This window comes from Pristiophorus japonicus, chromosome 14 (assembly GCF_044704955.1).
Source record: "Pristiophorus japonicus isolate sPriJap1 chromosome 14, sPriJap1.hap1, whole genome shotgun sequence".
In the NCBI taxonomy this organism is placed as follows: Eukaryota; Metazoa; Chordata; class Chondrichthyes; family Pristiophoridae; genus Pristiophorus; species Pristiophorus japonicus.
In genome coordinates, this window is record NC_091990.1 from 77,056,235 (window position 1) to 77,073,221 (window position 16,987).

A 16,987-nucleotide genomic window follows, 5' to 3' on the forward strand; every position below is an offset into this window, starting at 1 on the left:
ATATGGAGGGAGTCATGGGAGAACTTGGTACAGCCCTGTACCTGTGTGCAGTGTTTGTCAGTGTGTTTGCAGCACCTCAATGCTGTAGAATACTGACAGCACAAATATCAAAATAATGTTGGCCATGGTCCCTTTAAGGAAATCGGCTGATGACGCGTGAACAAATGACGTCATTAATCTCGCTTCCTCTAATTGGCCCAGGAAACGTGCTGGGTGGGTAAGCCCAATCAAGGTAAATTAATTTCAGACAGCAGGATGGAACCAGTTGCGGGGTCGGGACCTGCCACCGACATCGCCTGCCATGGATCCACTGAGGTCTACAAAATTGCAGCCTATGATTCTATTTAAAGTCACATTGCTATTTCGAAAATTCATGATGGTTTGTCTTATTATTCAGGTAACTGTTGATGACAGTATTGTGTCACTACCATATTTGAGAGATGGCGTGAAGATCTCCAGCTCAGGCGTGAACGTGATGCTTGCAATTCCTGAACTAAAGGCACTAATTGCCTACAGTGGTTTCGCTTTTGCAATCAGCCTTCCAAGTGAAATATTTGGAAATAATACACAGGGGCAGTGTGGTAAGGATGCAGATTTTTTTTCAAACTCTTTAAAATAAGGCATTTAGAAGTCTGACGATAATATAAAATATTAATGTTGGTATGCGTACAGCAAAGACAGTTTCAGATTAGGGTCCAGGTTCAACAATTTTTACGAATACATAAGTTCATGAGGGAAAATCTAAGTAACTACATTGTAATATGTATTTTATTTTGTATTTATATCTTATTTCTAAATACATCTGAAAGTACATACAGAGTGAACCAGGAATAAAAAGCCAGTTGGCCACAGTTCCTTATTCTATGAGCTGCCAGCTGAAGCTGTATTGTCAAGAGGAGGGTGCCAATTTTCTCAGTGGTAAGGAGGAAAATTCAAAGACAAACCAATTTGGGCTGCTCTTACGCACCTCACAGATCGCTGCAGAACGATGTTGGCAGAGGTTTACGATGAAGTAAATTGTCTGCCTCGAATCTGCTGAATGATGTGTGGCACCAAGGTGGTTGATGCTGCTTACACTATCTAGCTAAAGTCAGGTTTCATTATAAATACATTCTGTTACACTAGACCTCTTTGCAAAAAAATATTATGGCTCTGGGTGAACTTCCTCACAGCATGGACAGTCCCAGGACACAATTTGACAGGGGGCTGGATATCATCTGGGCTTGATCCTTAACACTGTGTACCGCAAAGCTGTTTGATTGCAGGGGTTATCACATCTGAATCTGAACTTGTCCTTGCCCAAAGTGGATATATGCAATCTTTAATCAGGGTTTGCTGGATAGTCATTAGTCGCAGTAATCCTGGATGATATTCCCCCTCCGTAAACCACGACCACTGCAGCCAACTCTAGTCACTACAGCTGTGATCAGCTAACTCAGTACTCACCAGAGATGAAACATACGATTATTCTGATCTGTATGGTTCAGTTACTCACTGAATAAACTCAGTGAGATATCGGGCAGCCAAATGTATATTTTTTCACTAGAAAAAAAAGATTGAAAGAATATATGATTCATTTTTAAAAAATGATGATATAGACATAGAAGATTACTTAGATTAGGCTATAAGTGCAGAACTAGAATTAACAAGCCTCAAGCAAGCCTTGAGATGGGAAGGGTGGTTCCCCTGTAGATGACTGGATATGTTGAATATATTCTCAGGCATAACAGAAATGAAAATACACCCACATCTTGCATGGTGTATGAAATGTCATGGTTTCTGAGCTATTGGGACAATGTATAGTACAGGTTGTAATCTTATATAGAAATATATAGGTATACTTGTTCCTTCCAAAATTGTTTTACTGCTCAAACCTGAAGTTTTCTGATTGCAGTCTGAGGTTGATGTTTGACTGTATGGTATCTGTTGTACATTGCTTACTAGTTTGCTTGGAATTTCTTTGTTTACAACTTTAATCAATTTATTGACCCATTTATTTTAAACCAGTTGGTAGTGCATTAAAACAGTAGAGGACTTTCATGCAAATATGTTAACCAATGTATTAGAAATATTTCAGTGGAATTTCAACCCCGTTTTATTTTTAACCCCAAAAACTCATGTAATTCCTATAGCTGATTTCACCAGTTATTTTTACTAGGATTGAGGAAGAAAAATGTTTAAATCAGAATGCCCATAAGGTTTGACTACAAATTGCAAAGTAAAAATCAAATTGAGAGATATTCTCTTAAATGCTAGATAGAGCTAGAGCTGTCTGCAGAAACATAATTGGGTTCTCATGCCACCAATTAATTTGTACTTTGGCAAAATTGAATCCAAATTAATAAAAAGATCAAAAATATGTTGCTATGGCAGATCCACATCACTGTGAATTTTTGAGCAAAATGGAAGAAATGTTTATGGAGCAAGCTATTCCTGAATAGACCATGAAGTTTTCTGTAATTCTCCAATGCATAACAGCATCTCCTTTAACAGACCAAAGGAAATCTATACAATAGTATTAATAAATTGCCATACTGTAATGATCTGTCTTCTCAGGAACATGTAATAACGTTCAGAATGATGACTGTATGCTGCCCAGTGGAAAGCCTGGATCCTCCTGTTCAGAAATGGCTGCATACTGGCTAGTCAAAGATTCCAGCAAGCCGAACTGCAATGGACAATCCACATCACCAACTACTCCAAGACCTCAAGTCACACTCAGTCCCCCAACAGCGCAACAGCCTTGTAGCTCGAATTCTCTTTGCAAGCTCATTACAAGCGAGTAAGACATTTTACTGCATATACATTATCTGAGGTTTTCTAAGGTTGAGTAACTCTGAATTTTTGATTAGTCAGCAAACTAAATAACTTATCAAAATAAGTATGTGCAAATCTGTTGCGAATATCTCATGGGACTTACTAATTCCTCATTACAGTTTTCACTAGTCATGACATCTTTTCTTCAAAAATGAAGCATTGAACAGGTATTTTTAAGTGGTAACGAATCCAGATTTTTGTGAACGTTTTGCAAAAATTGTAATGACAATTTTAAATCAGAATGAACCGTGACAAAATTAGAATATTTCGAGGCCTGGATGGCATAACTGTCTAGGTCAGTGAGCTTTTTGTTCTGCCTGATAGCTTGAAAATTAAACAAGATTGGTGGCGTGAAACTCTCTTTAGCTAATAGAATAAAACGGACAATAATTGGTGCTAAACATAATTCTATTGCTAATTTACTTAGATGATTACAATAATAACTTGCATTTGTATAGCACCTTGAGAGTATAAAATACATCCCAAGGTGCTTAATAGTGACGCGAGGGGAAAAAATGGATGCTGAGCCAAAATAGGAGATATTCGGAGGGTTAACTGGTGGATTTTAATGAGACGGTGGCAAGAGTAAGGAGTTTGTAGTGGTGGCCAAAGATGATGGCTTCAATCTTTCCAATGTTTAGCTGAAGGAAATTGCAGCTCATCCAAATCTGAATGTCAGACAAGCAGTCTGACAGTACTGAGACAGTGGAGGAGTCGAGAGTCTTGGTGGCAAGGTACAGCTGGCTGTGATTAGTGTACATGTGGAAACTGACCCTATGGCTTTGGATGATGTTTCCAGTGTGCAGCATGTAGTTGAGGAAAGAAGGGGTCCAAGGATAGATCCTTGGTTGACTTTTGAGGTGTCACGCTAGTTAGGAAAAGAAGCCATTGGTGGAGCTGCTATGGCTACCAATGGATTAGTAAGAGTGCAATCAAACAAGGGCAGTCCTGGACAATGGAAGCATGACATTGGAGGAGGATGGTGTGGTTCACCATGTTAAGGCTGCAGAGGGATTGAGGAACAATAACATACTAATGTTACGGTTACAGCAAGAGTTGTATGTGATTTTGGTTAGGGTCATTTTGGTGCTGTGGGAGTTGTGGGAGGGGTAGAAACTCGATTGGAGGGATTCAAACTGCTGACAAGATGGACAGGATTTGGGACATAACAAAATGTTTAAGGACTTTGAAAAAGAAAGAGATATTGGAGATCCAGTGACAGTTTGCAAAGACAAAGGGGTGAAGAAAGGGAGAGGGACAGTGCCTGAGCAGAGGGAATAATTTACAATATCAGCTCACATGGAGACCAGGAAAGGAAGATGGGTGGTCAGCAGTTTAGTGGGAATGGAGTCCAGGGAGCAGGAGGTGGGTCTCATGGATGAGTGTATAAAATGGAAATAACACATTTGTGCAATGAGGGTAGGATAGTGTGGAAGATCCCTTAATTTTCATTTAACCCATTCTGAACCTGACCAGGCAATTCTTAATGGGGCAGTGTAGAGCGAGCTTTACTCTGCACCTATACCATGCTTTGTATCAAAAATTAAAGTTTTTAATCACAGTTTCTCAGAAAATTTAATGAGCTATAATGTTTCCAGATTATTTGCAAGATGTCATGAGCATATTTCACCGGACTTCCATTACCAGGCATGTGTGCAAGATGAATGTCGAATGCCAAGTACCTCAGTGGTGTGCTCGAGTTTACAAACCTTTGCAACTGTGTGCATGTTGCACGGTGTCTGCATTGATTGGAGAAATTATACAAAAGGAGAATGCTGTAAGTATTACATAGTTACATAGTATTACAACACAGAAACATACCATTTGGCCCAACAGGTCAATGCAGGTGTTTATATTCCACACAAGCCTCCTCCCACCCTTCTTCTTCTAACCCACCCACAAGTCCTTCTATTCCTTTCACCCTCCTGTATTTATCCAGCTTCCCCTTAAATGCATCTATGCCAGTCACCTCAACTACTTCTTGCGAGTTCAACATTTTAACCAGTCTCTGGGTAAAGAAGCTTCTCCTGAATTCCCTATTGGATTTAATAGTGACTCTCTTATATTTAACGAATGATTTAATTGTTTGTCAGTTCTGACGAATGTTCATCGAGCTGAAAAGTTAAATATGTTTCTCGCTCTACAGATGATGCCTGACCCGCTGAGTATTTCCAGCTTTTTCTGTTTTTATTTCAGATTTCCAGCATCCGCAGTGTTTTGCTTTTGATTTAATTGTTTGTACTTTGTTGGACCTGACCATTTCCAGCACTATGGATACATTTACTTATCCAACTACCAATAGACTTTGATAGAATTCAACCAATTTAATCATCAGCAGAGCCCTACTGTGCCTCATGTAAAAAAATAAGTTGAAAGATAGGGAGAAGGCATTCACAGAAGGTAGAGCAGAATTAGTGTTTCATGCTTTAATTAAAGTCATGTGTTAAATAATTGTTTTAGTAGTTTAGCTAATTTTACAACAATAAATTTGACTACCATGTCAGCATCTTTATAGTGTTATATGCTAGTATAATATTAACATACTGCTATATATAGTAGTATTAGAGCAGCTTGGTGCAATATGTCATAATTTCCTCCAGTTAAACATTGGGAAAACTGAAGTCATTGTCTTTGGCTCCCGACACAAACACCATACTCTTGCCACAATTCCATCCCTCTTCCCAGCCACTGTCTCAGATTGAATCAGGCTGTTCACAACTTCAGCATCCTATTTGATCCCGAGCTGAGCTTCCATAAGCTGAGCAACATAAGCGCTCCATCACAACAACCGCCTATTGCCAATTCTAATGCATTGTTTGCCTCTACTTCTGCCTCAGCCCACCTGCTGCTGAAACTCTCATCTATGCCCTGCACGTGCATTTAAACAGAAACTGTCTTTTAACTTATCTTTTAGCTTTGGTGCACTGAGAGCAGGATATTTTTTTTAAGTAGAGCAGTCCCATGAGGCCAATGAGTGCTGCATTGAGCATAATCCCTAAACCAGTCTGTTGAGTGGGAACGCATCTGATTGACATATGCTTTCTAATTCTAAAAGCATTTGTTTACCTCGACAATCCTTTTTTAAAATGTATTCATTCACAGCATCACCAGCAAGGCCAGCATTTATTGCCCATCCCCAATTGCCCGAGAGAAGGAGGAACTGAGTGGCTTGCTCGACTACTTCAGAGGGCAATTAAGAGTCAATCACATTGCTGTGGGTCTGGAGTCACACATAGGCCAGACCGGGTAAGGGCAGCAGATTTCCTTCCCTAAGAACATTAGTGAACCAGATGGGTTTTTATGACAATCCTGTAGTTTTATGGTCACCATGACTGATACAAGCTTTTTAGTCCAGATTTATTTATTAACTGAATTTAAATTCCCTAGTTGCTATGGTGGGATTTGAACTTGTATCTCTGGATCATTGCTACCTCAGGATTACTAGGCCAGTGATATAAACACGATGCCATTGTACCCTAATAATCTTTACATCTGAAAATGCAACAGATGACGCTGAACTTTCAGAATAAAAAAAACACACAGCAGCGCGATATAAGTGCCCCTTTCCAGTCATAGCCCTCCGATTCCTAGGGCTGGTCCTGATTGTAGGGGGAACAGCTGTGGAAGGGGGAGGCATTCATCTGTCACATGTCGTTGTGTTCAGCAAACCAACGCTATCTAATTAACCAATGTTTAATTCCCCATTGGCAGAGCAGCTGCTTTTGCCTGCGGTGTATTTGGAAGTTGTTAAAATTTGCAAAGGAATGTAAACTTCTGATTGTGACTCCGAATTGAGCAAATATCTACCCGTCTGATATTCTACACAGAATTTTTGGATTGATACAAAATGCTGAGGTATAGTTGCAACAGTTCATGTTCCTAGCATGAACACAAAGGTCTGGCTTAAGCACTAATCTTTATTTGGCTGTTTTCAAAACCATGACATGTGCTGCTTCAAATTTTTTTTTAATCCTTCAATCTTTAAGAAGTTCTATTAAAATGTAGATCTGTAACATTGTTGGTAGTCTGATAAGACCGTTAATTCTTTTCTTTTTCAATACAGCTTTTAATTGTCCTTTAAACAAGGTTTACAAAGCATGTGAGATCTTTGAAAAAGAGCCTACTTGCACTTCAAGGTTAGTTATGATGAGCAGGAAAAAGAATATCACATTGTTTCCAAAAAAAAACAAATATATTGGCAATTAAAATAGTTTTAATGCATTTAAAATTACTTTTACCTATCAGTCATGATTAATATACAGTACTACCCTGTAATATACATGTATTCTTTTTAAAGCAATTCAGATTTGACTGATCTTAACTTACCAGAAGGATGCTTCTGTTCAGAGGGTACCACCCTTTTCAGCCCTGACACTGACCTATGCGTTGAAAAATGTGGTAAATATTCTGGCTTATCATTTTTTCTTTATTTTAGCACTTCTTTGAATGTCTTCCCTCATTACTTGTGTCCCTTCTGTAATTTTTCAGCCACAAAGGATGTAAAAAAAAAAAATCTATACATATATATGTTTTTTTTTGCAGGATGCATTGGGCCTGATGGATCACACAAAGAGGTATGCATTGAATAAACATATACTGTCACTAAAACATATCTATTTGATTATTTGCCCAAGTATACTTATTTTACTACTTGAATGGGGATAACAGGCAATTTATAACCCCATTTATTGTTATATATTGGATGATATACATATGCCTGTAATATTACATGCTAGTATCATTGCTATTCGGTGTCAGTTTTGGCACAGTGGTAGCATTCTCACCTTAAGTCAGTGTGGTATTGAAGGAGTGCTGCACTGTCAGAGGTGCTGTCTTTTAGGTAAGATGTTAAAACAAGGCCCTGTCTACTCTTGCAGGTGGACATAAAAGATCCCAGAGCACTTTACAAAGTGTTCTAGCCAACATTTATCCCTCAATCAAGATCACAAAAACATTATATGATCATTGCTGTTTGTGGGATCTTGCTGTGTTTCTCTACATTACAACAGTGACGACACTTCATAAGTGCTTCATTGTTGTAAAGCACTTTGGGATTTCCTGAGGTCGCAAAGTTCTTTCTTTCTATTGCAATGTAAATAATATTGATAAAAGACATGAAATAATAAGTTTACTTCAGTTGTGGTGCAAGTGTATGTAAATTGTGTTATTGTGCACAGATTAAGGGCTGTATTCTGAAAGTACAGGCTAACTAGATTATTCAGCAGGTTAAGGTAAATTCAATAATGATGTACTCCCAGCAGGTCAGAGAATGAGCACTATAACATTGATTTGCTCTCCCTTTGAATATGGCCTCCCACTGGGATTTGAGTTTGAAAGAAGCTCAGTGTGATCAATCAAAATCCCTTCTCTCTACCACGTGCATGGACCCTATGTGAAATGAGTTTGGAAAGTCACAGTCCATTTTCGATGAATAGAAATCAATAGTTCATTTACGAGGACAAGAAGTTAAAAATTAGGAAGTTAAGAGTAAAAAGGGAAGTCAAATTTTTCACATAAAAGATATTAAACCTGTGGTGTAAATTAACAGGGTGAGTTACTGAAATTGACAGTATAAATAGATTCAAGATACTATTCGACACATCTGGGGTGAGGAAACGTGGTACAAGTTTTGGGTTTGCTTTAGATGGCAGATGAGAATAAAGGTCAGCCAAGGTAAGGAACATGGGTAACATAAATGGTCAGGAAACAAATACAATCATAAAACAGAAGGATAAAAGGACTTTTAAAAATAAAAGGAACAATTATTAAAGACAAATTAAACTGCCTGTACAGCAATGTACACAGCATCCAAAATAAAACAGGGCAACTGGAAGCAATAATTTGTAGCGAGGAACCAGATGTAATGAAATAATGGGGAACCAAGGGTCTTTAGAGAAAGAGGAACTTAAAGAAATCAGTATAAGACACAGTACTAGAGAAATTAATGGGACTAAGTGACAACGAATCCCTTGGACCCGACGACCTGCATCCTAGGGTTTTAAGAGGTAGCTGCAGAGATGGTGGATGCAATGGTGGGCCGCACCAACCTGTGTGAGAACACCACCGCAGGGGCTATAAATAGAGCTGGAGCGCTGGGCCCTGGAACATCGTGGCGGAGGTGCGGCAAATGAGGGTACGGGGCCCAGAAGAGCCGAAGGCCCAGGGGCAGCACGGGCCTGCCCACACTGCAATATGTGCGCGCACTAGGTCCGTGCAGCAGAGCAGGTCTCCAATCATCCTGGTTAATCTTTGCCACTGGATAAAGGCCTAGTTCTGTCAAGCCCGTGTAGTGGCTGATGTGTAACGGTCACCACGCGTTAAAAAAAATCCACGCACAGGCATTTTCCACCCTCTCAACTGGAGTTCAGGACTGGAACATCGGGTCCTTCATTGAAACATCTGTGAACTCTCGTGGAAACAAGTCATCCTCGTTCGAGGGGCCGCCTATGATTGATTGATTGGGATGCACAGGTATTAATCTTCCAGAATTCCCTAGATTCTAAAACAGTCCCCAAGGATTGGAAGGTAGCAATAACATAACCCCGCTATTTAAGAAAGGACGTAGAGAAAAAAACAGGGAACTATCGGCCAGTTAGCCTGACATCAGTAGTAGGTAAAATGCTAGAATCTATTATTAAGGACATGGTATCACTTAGAAAATCATAGTATGATTAGGCAGAATTAACATGGTTTTATGAAAAGGAAATCGTGTTTGACAAATCTGTTAAGAGTTTTTTGAAGATGTAACTAGTAGGATGGATAAGGGGGAACCAGTGGATGTTGTGTATTTGGATTTTCAAAAAGCATTTGATAAGGTGCCACACAAGAAGTTATTACACAAAATTAGGACTCATGGGATAGGAGGTAATATATGGCATGGATTGAGGATTAGTTAATGGACAGAAAGCAGAGAGTAGGAATAAACGGGACTTTTTCGGCTTGACAGACTGTAACTAGTGGGGTACCGCAAGGGTCAGTGCTTGGGCCTCAGGTTTTTACAATATATATTAATGACTTAGATGAAGGGACTGATGATACAAATTTAGATGGGAAAGTAAGTTGTGAGGAGGTCACAAAGAGGCTGCAGAGAGATTGAAACAGGTTGACTGAGTGGCCAAGAACATGGCAAATGGAATATAATGAGTGGATGTGTGAAGTTATCCACTTAGGTAGGAAAAACAAAAAAGCAGAACATTTTTTGAATGGCGAGAGACTAGGAAATGTTTGCATTCAGAGGGACCTGGGTGTCCTTGTACATGAATCACAGAAAGTTAACATGCAGGTACAGCAAGCAATTGGGAAAGCAAATGGTATGTTCACCTTTGTTTCAAAGGGGTTAGAGTATAAAAGTAAAGGGGGCCGAAATTGACCACTGCTGAAAACAGGGAGCGCCTACCCTGTTTCTCGTGGTTTTACCAGCGCGATGGATGTGGTGGCCTCTTGAGCGAAATTCCGCTCTTGCCTTTTTTTTTCCGGCGGACCGGAAGTCGGTCATAATGGGGGCGGAAGTGCCGGCAGTGAGCACACTAGCAGGGCGGAAGTTGGGGGTGGACGAAGTGGCCGCCGCTGTCAGTCATCAGAATAGCGCTGATGATGTCATCACGGCACCGCATCACCATGGCTCTCCCCTTCACTTAACACTTCAACAGGGGGTGCCAGACTGCCTATTGGTGGCCCTGTCGAACCTGGGGGCATAATTGTCGGTTCGACATGGCAGTTGGCTGACAAAAAAAGAAACATGGCGGCAGTGGGGAGAGATAGGGCAATTTGGGTTGCTGTTAACTGTTAGCTAGGAGGCAGCGATGAGTGCCTCGGTGGGCCAAGAGAGGCACTGAGGGAAGCTGTGGAATTGTTTAGGAGGGAGTCAAGCCTTGAGCAGCAGCAGGAGAATGGGAGAGATGATGAGTAGTGGAAAGTAGAGGTTGATGGGGGTAGAAAACTGCTCACAAATTCAGGATTGCATATGGCTTGTTCTACAATTGATGTTTTAGGGTCTACTGCTGTACAAATTGTAAAATATCCCTTTCCCAGCATGGTCATCTTGTCTGATAAGTGCACAGAAATCACAATGTACCTGATCTAATGGTCAATCACTATTCTCTTATTGTCTTTTTTTCAATAGTTTGATAAACCATTTAAGTTCAACTGCCAGGACTGCATCTGTGACAAGACAACACATCGTGCCATCTGTCAGGCACACAATTGTCCTAATATCCCCACGATGCCCTGTGAAGGAGAAGGATTTATCAATTCGACTATCAAATTGCAAGATGATGATTGTTGCACAAAAACTGTGTGCAGTAAGTTGATTGTTACTTTGTTATATGGAATGTAATTGGATGATAACCTGGACCATGCACATAATGAGATGCAATCTAAGTGGGAAGAACTCAATGTATATTTTTCTCCTCTGTCTGCCATCCTTTAGTATGAGTATTTTTTCCAACAGCCAATCTGAAAGTGGATGAGACTTTTCCAATTCAGACTCGTAAATTTAAAGTCAGTGGGATAGATTTTCAACTTTCCACCCGGGGCATAAAACTGACATTGCAAATCAGCCTCCCGTTGTCGAAAGCACCCGGTTTTCATTTCTGTTGAAATGAAATAAAAATCAGACGGTTTCTATAACAGGGGCCGATCCACGATGCCAGTTTCACACCTAAGCGGCAAATTAAAAATCTACCCCAATAACTCAAGGGGATTGATCTTCACTTTTGGGTGGCTGACTGGTGGAACGCATTGGCCACATGCCCATCAAGTTGGTGGGGGGTCATGAGCCATTTTGAGCTCGGGCCTCATTTACTTCTCGCTGGTGAGATGCAAGCCCCGAATAGGTGTCGTACTGTAGCTCGCTGGCTCTGTCAGCAGCTCGGAAGTGGAGCTGGCCCTCAGGTAAGTCGCAGAATTATGTATGGTAAAGAGCTTACCGCCTGAAATAGGTGGGCACTCTGGCCACATAGAGTGGGCCACTTTATAATTGTCATTGGCAGCAATGTTGACGTTAATGGGGCACTAAGTCTACTAACACTATTTTGAGACTGTTCCTGCCCTGACATCATCAGTTTGGCGCAGTTAAAATCAGCCTCAAGCAATTCAACTACAACTGCTTACATTTTCTGCAATATAATGCTGCAGCTACCAGTACTCCAGTGAGTGCATGCCAATATTCTCAAAATCAGACTACCATCCCATAAATATAGATTTTAATGCTTCAGCCTTGCAGTTACATTTTTTGATAATTGTTAAAATAATATACATTGTGTTTTTTGAAAGTTAGTTTAAATTATGCCATTTTATTCATCATCATTATAGGCGGTCCCTCGAACGAGGATGACTTGCTTCCACATGGGTTCACAGATGTTTCAATGAAGGGCCCGATGTTCCAGTCCTGAACTCCAATTGAGAGGGTAGAAGATGCCTGTGCGTGGATTTTCTTTAACGTGCGGTGACCATTGCACACCAGCCACCACACGGGCTTGACAGAGCTAGGCCTTTATCCAGTGGCAAGGGTTAACCAGGATGACTGGAGACCTACTCTGATGCACGGACCTAGTGCGCACACATATCGCAGTATGGGCTGGCCAGTGCTGCCCCTGGGCCCTCGGCTCTTCTGGGCCCCGTACTCTCATTCGCTGCACCTCTGCCATGATATCTCATCACTCCATGCCACAAGGGGCTTATCTATGGTGCCTGCTGGCTGAAGAATGTCATGGTGGGGGTGGGCTGTCAGATTACACCCCCCCAAAAAAACATCCCTTAGCTGCCTTCTGTCGGCCTCCAAGGGGGCTACAATGATGCCTTTTCTTTTGACCTCAGTTGTCGCCAGACCAGGCATACGTCTAACAGTCCTATGATGTGTGCCACTGATGCCACAACTCCCAACTTAAGGAATCCCCATCCCAGCTCCCCTCCCTCCGCATCATTGTTTGGGATGGACAAAGACTTCAGCTCCCACAAGGCTATCCTGGATATTCAGTCTTAACTTGGCATATCCGGGTTGCAGTCTGATTTGTAGCCCTTCCGATGTACTTCTGCAAAATTTAGGGCATGGATTTATGGCCCATTGTTGGGCAGATTACAGGGAGCTTTAATCTGCACCTGACCTTTGTTATACCTTAGTTGTGGGTACTCCAGAGAGCTTTTAATTGATACTGTACTAAATTTGGGAGTGCTTCATGGAGCACTGCAAAGAGAGCTTCACTCTGCAGCTATCACACTTTGCACCTAACCTGGAGTACCTGATGGGGCAATGATTTACAATGATTTGATTTGACTCATGTATATCTTCTGATTTATCTAGAGTGCAACAGCAACCTTTGTTCTCCAATTAAATCTGACTGTGAACTTGGATTTAAAATAGTGTCAAAGATTCCAGATGGGCACTGTTGTCCAGTTCATACATGTGGTAAGTTAACACAGCACTCTACATGGTTTTTAATACATGCAAATCATATTGAGAAAAGAATGATGAAGAAATACCATCATACCCATCAGTGCAACTCCTTCCAGTCAACAGTGCAATCTTGCATGTTGTCGATCCCACCCCCTTACTAATGCTACCTCCTGGAAGAGGTAAAAAATCCAGAAAATAACATGCAGATAATTCAGGATAATGTTTGGGAAATCTCTCTCTGACTGCCGAAGCCCAATCAAGCAAGCTCCAGGAGATCGGAGTTGTCCATGATTCAGCTCAGATTGATTTAATTAGTAGCTCATCCACGATTGCTGGATATGCCCTCTTCACTCAAAATCTTCTCAACTTCCATTCCAAGGACTGTAGTGATGCTCCACTCATCACGTGGCTGAAATTCAGGCCCGCCAGAAACCTGGTGCACTCACTGCGTTTTAAGTGTTTTCACCGCCGGGTAGGTTGAGGTCGACTCTTGCTCTTTGTCCTTTTTTTTTTTGAAGTGGCCAAGAAGTCGGTCATAATGGGGGGGGGGGGGAGAGCGGCGGTAAGTGCTGGCGAGGGGAGGAAGTGGAGGCGGGACGGATTCTCCGCTGCTGTCTATCCCACCTCTTCTTTAAAGGGGAGAGAATCGGTGATTATTGAAGTTCGGCCACTGGGCTACCAGGGAGGGTTTCAGCCAGGCCAGCGGCCGGGTACCCAAGAACCATTTGTTACAGACTCCTTGTGAAAATAAATACTTCCTGGTATCTAACCACGTTGTCCCCAGATTTTATCAGCATGACCTCCAAGCATCCATCCATCTCAATTAACTATCCATTGATCTGATCCAATTCCCTCATCATAAAAGCTAAAATCCTTTCCCTTCAAAGCCGATATTTCTTCAAAGATTCTGGGATTTAATCCTCATAACTACGAGCTCTAGGATTTGAATTTAATCTGCACCTTCTCTGGAGTCTCATGGGAATATATTTTCCTTAAATCATTGTTAGCAAAGAAATCCAGAGGAGTAAAAACAAGTGAATTTTTCACTAACATCGGCAAACAAGGAAAAATATACCGATTGGTGTTTATTTTAAGGATTTCATAGAATCATTGAATGATACAACACAGAAGGACCATAGAAGGAACCACCCAATTAGTCCAACTCCCCCGCTCTTTCCTCATAGCCCTGCAATTGTTTCTACCATCAAGTTTTTATCCAATTTTCCTTTGAAAGTTATTATTGAATCTGCTTCCATCACCCTTTCTGGCTGTGCATTCCAGATCACAACAACCTGCTGCATAAAAAATGTTTCCTCTGGTTCTTTTGCCAATTACCTTAAATCTGTGTTCTCTGGTTACTGACAATTTTGCCAGTGAAACAGTTTCTCCTTATTTACTCTATCAAATCCCTTCAAGATTTTGAACACTTCTATCAAATCCTCCTTTAACCTGCTCTTCTTTAAGGAGAATAACCCCAGTTTCTCTCGGCTCGCTACATAACTGAAGTCTTTCATCCCTTGTACCATTCTAGTAAATCTCCTCTGCACCCTGTCTAAGGCCTTGACATCCTTCTCAAAGTCTTGTACCCAAATTTGCAACAATAATCAGTGTTTTATAAAGGTTTAGCATAACTTCCTTGCTTTTGTACTCTATGGGGTAGAATTTCGCCGACTTTGTGACCGGGTTTTTGCTGCGATTTGACCCTCCCCAACAAAAACCTGGTCGGTGGGATCTTCGGGCACCTTTCTGCGGCAGCGCTTCCACGTACCGCTGGGGGGAGGAGCACCGACGTGCAATGCCACGGATTGCGTTACCATTGTAATTTCGGCACTCTCTGCCACGCTCAGAGTACCGACAGGGTCAAACCTGCGGGGCAGCCCAGCCAGCAGCGGTAACTATGAAGACCTGATGGAAGCAGATTCAATAATAACTTTCAAAGGAAAATTGGATAAAAACTTGATGGTAGAAACAATTGCAGGGCTATGGGGAAAGAGCGGGGGAGTTGGACTAATTGGGTGGTTCCTTCTATGGTCCTTCTGTGTTGTATCATTCAATGATTCTATGAAATCCTTAAAATAAACACCAATCGGTAAGTTAAAGTTTTTATTTTTAAATTATTTTTCAGTGATTTAGTAGGTAAGGGTTTTGTGAATGTTTTGTGCAATTGTTTTTTGCTTTGTTTCTCCCCCCTCCCAAGGCCTCTCTCGCAGCGTTACCGGCCTCGGACTAAAGTTCCGAAATTCGCGGTTTGCGCCGCTAATCCTCATGCAACGCCGAGTTTACCAATAAGTAAAGACTGAAATTTAGGCCTAAAAATGGTACCGCAACGAAAACGGTAATTTTGGCGTAAAATCTAGCCCTATATCTTTATTTATAAAACCAAGGATCCCGTATGTCTTTTTAACGGCTTTCTCAACTTGTCTGGCCACCTTCAAAGACTTGTCTATGTACACCCCCAGGTCTCTCTGTTCCTGGCACTCCCTTTAAAATTGTCCCATTCTGCCTCTCCACATTCTTCCTACTAAAATGAATCACGTCACACTTCTCTGCGTTAAATTTCATTGCCCATTCTACCAATCTGTCTATATCTTCCTAAGTTTGTTACTATTCTCCTCGTTGTTTATTTAATTTCTGAGTTTTGAGTCATCAGCAAACTTTGAAATTATGCCCTGTATACCCAAATCCAGGTCAGTATCTAAAAGAGCAGTAGTCCTACGAACAATCCTGTGGAACACCACTGTGTACTTCCCTCCAGTCTGAAAAGCAACCGTTACATAAGAACATAAGAATTAGGAACAGGAGTAGGCCATCTAGCCCCTCGAGCCTGCTCCGCCATTCAATAAGGTCATGGCTGATCTGGTCGTGGACTCAGCTCTACTTACCCGCCCTCTCCCCGTAACCCTTATTGCTTAAAAATCTATCTATCTTTGACTTGAAAACATTCAATGAGCCAGCCTCAACTGCTTCCTTGGGCAGAGAATTCCACAAATTCACAACCCTCTGGGAGAAGAAATTCTTTCTCAACTCGGTTTTAAATTGGCTCCTCTGTATTTTGAGGCTGTGCCCCCTAGTTCTAGTCTCCCCCACCAATGGAAACAACCTCTCTGCCTCTATCTTGTCTATCTCTTTCATGATTTTAAATGTTTCTCTAAGATCACCCCTCATCCTTCTGAACTCCAAGGAGTAAAGACCCAGTCTACTCAATCTATCATCATAAGGTAACCCTCTCATTTCTCGAATCAGCCTAGTGAATCGTCTCTGTACCCCTTCCAAAGCTAGTATATCCTTCCTTAAGTAAGGTGACCAAAACTGCACGCAGTACTCCAGGTGCGGCCTTACCAATATCTTATACAGTTGCAGCAACACCTCCCTGCTTTTGTACTCCATCCCTTTCACAATGAAGGCCAACATTCCATTTGCCTTCCTGATTACCTGCTGCACCTGCAAACTAACCTTTTGGGATTCATGCACAAGGACCCCCAGGTCCCTCTGCACCACAGCATGTTGTAATTTCTCCCCATTCAAATAATGTTCCCTTTTACTGTTTTTTTTCCCCAAGGTGGATGACCTCACACTTTCTGACATTGTATTCCATCTGCCAAACCTTAGCCCATTCGCTTAACCTATCCAAATCTCCTTGCAGCCTCTCTGAGTCCTCTACACAACCCGCTTTCCCACTAATCTTAGTGTCATCTGCAAATTTTGTTGCACTACACTCTGTCCCCTCTTCTAGGTCATCTATGTATATTGTAAACAGTTGTGGTCCCAGTACTGATC

At 41.5% G+C, this 16,987-nt stretch overlaps 1 protein-coding gene across 2 annotated transcripts in view; it reads left to right on the plus strand.

Annotated features, from left to right (window-relative positions):
• Window positions 1-16,987, plus strand: part of LOC139279952 (mucin-2-like) — a 54,172-nt gene that overhangs the window by 22,733 nt on the left and 14,452 nt on the right. For both annotated transcript variants that reach the window (XM_070899299.1, XM_070899300.1), the window contains exons 5-12: window positions 398-581; window positions 2,557-2,782; window positions 4,416-4,594; window positions 6,881-6,953; window positions 7,115-7,215; window positions 7,360-7,391; window positions 10,940-11,117; window positions 13,118-13,222. In XM_070899299.1, the coding sequence (XP_070755400.1) occupies window positions 398-581; window positions 2,557-2,782; window positions 4,416-4,594; window positions 6,881-6,953; window positions 7,115-7,215; window positions 7,360-7,391; window positions 10,940-11,117; window positions 13,118-13,222 (1,078 nt within the window). The remainder of the gene's footprint in view (window positions 1-397; window positions 582-2,556; window positions 2,783-4,415; window positions 4,595-6,880; window positions 6,954-7,114; window positions 7,216-7,359; window positions 7,392-10,939; window positions 11,118-13,117; window positions 13,223-16,987) is intronic.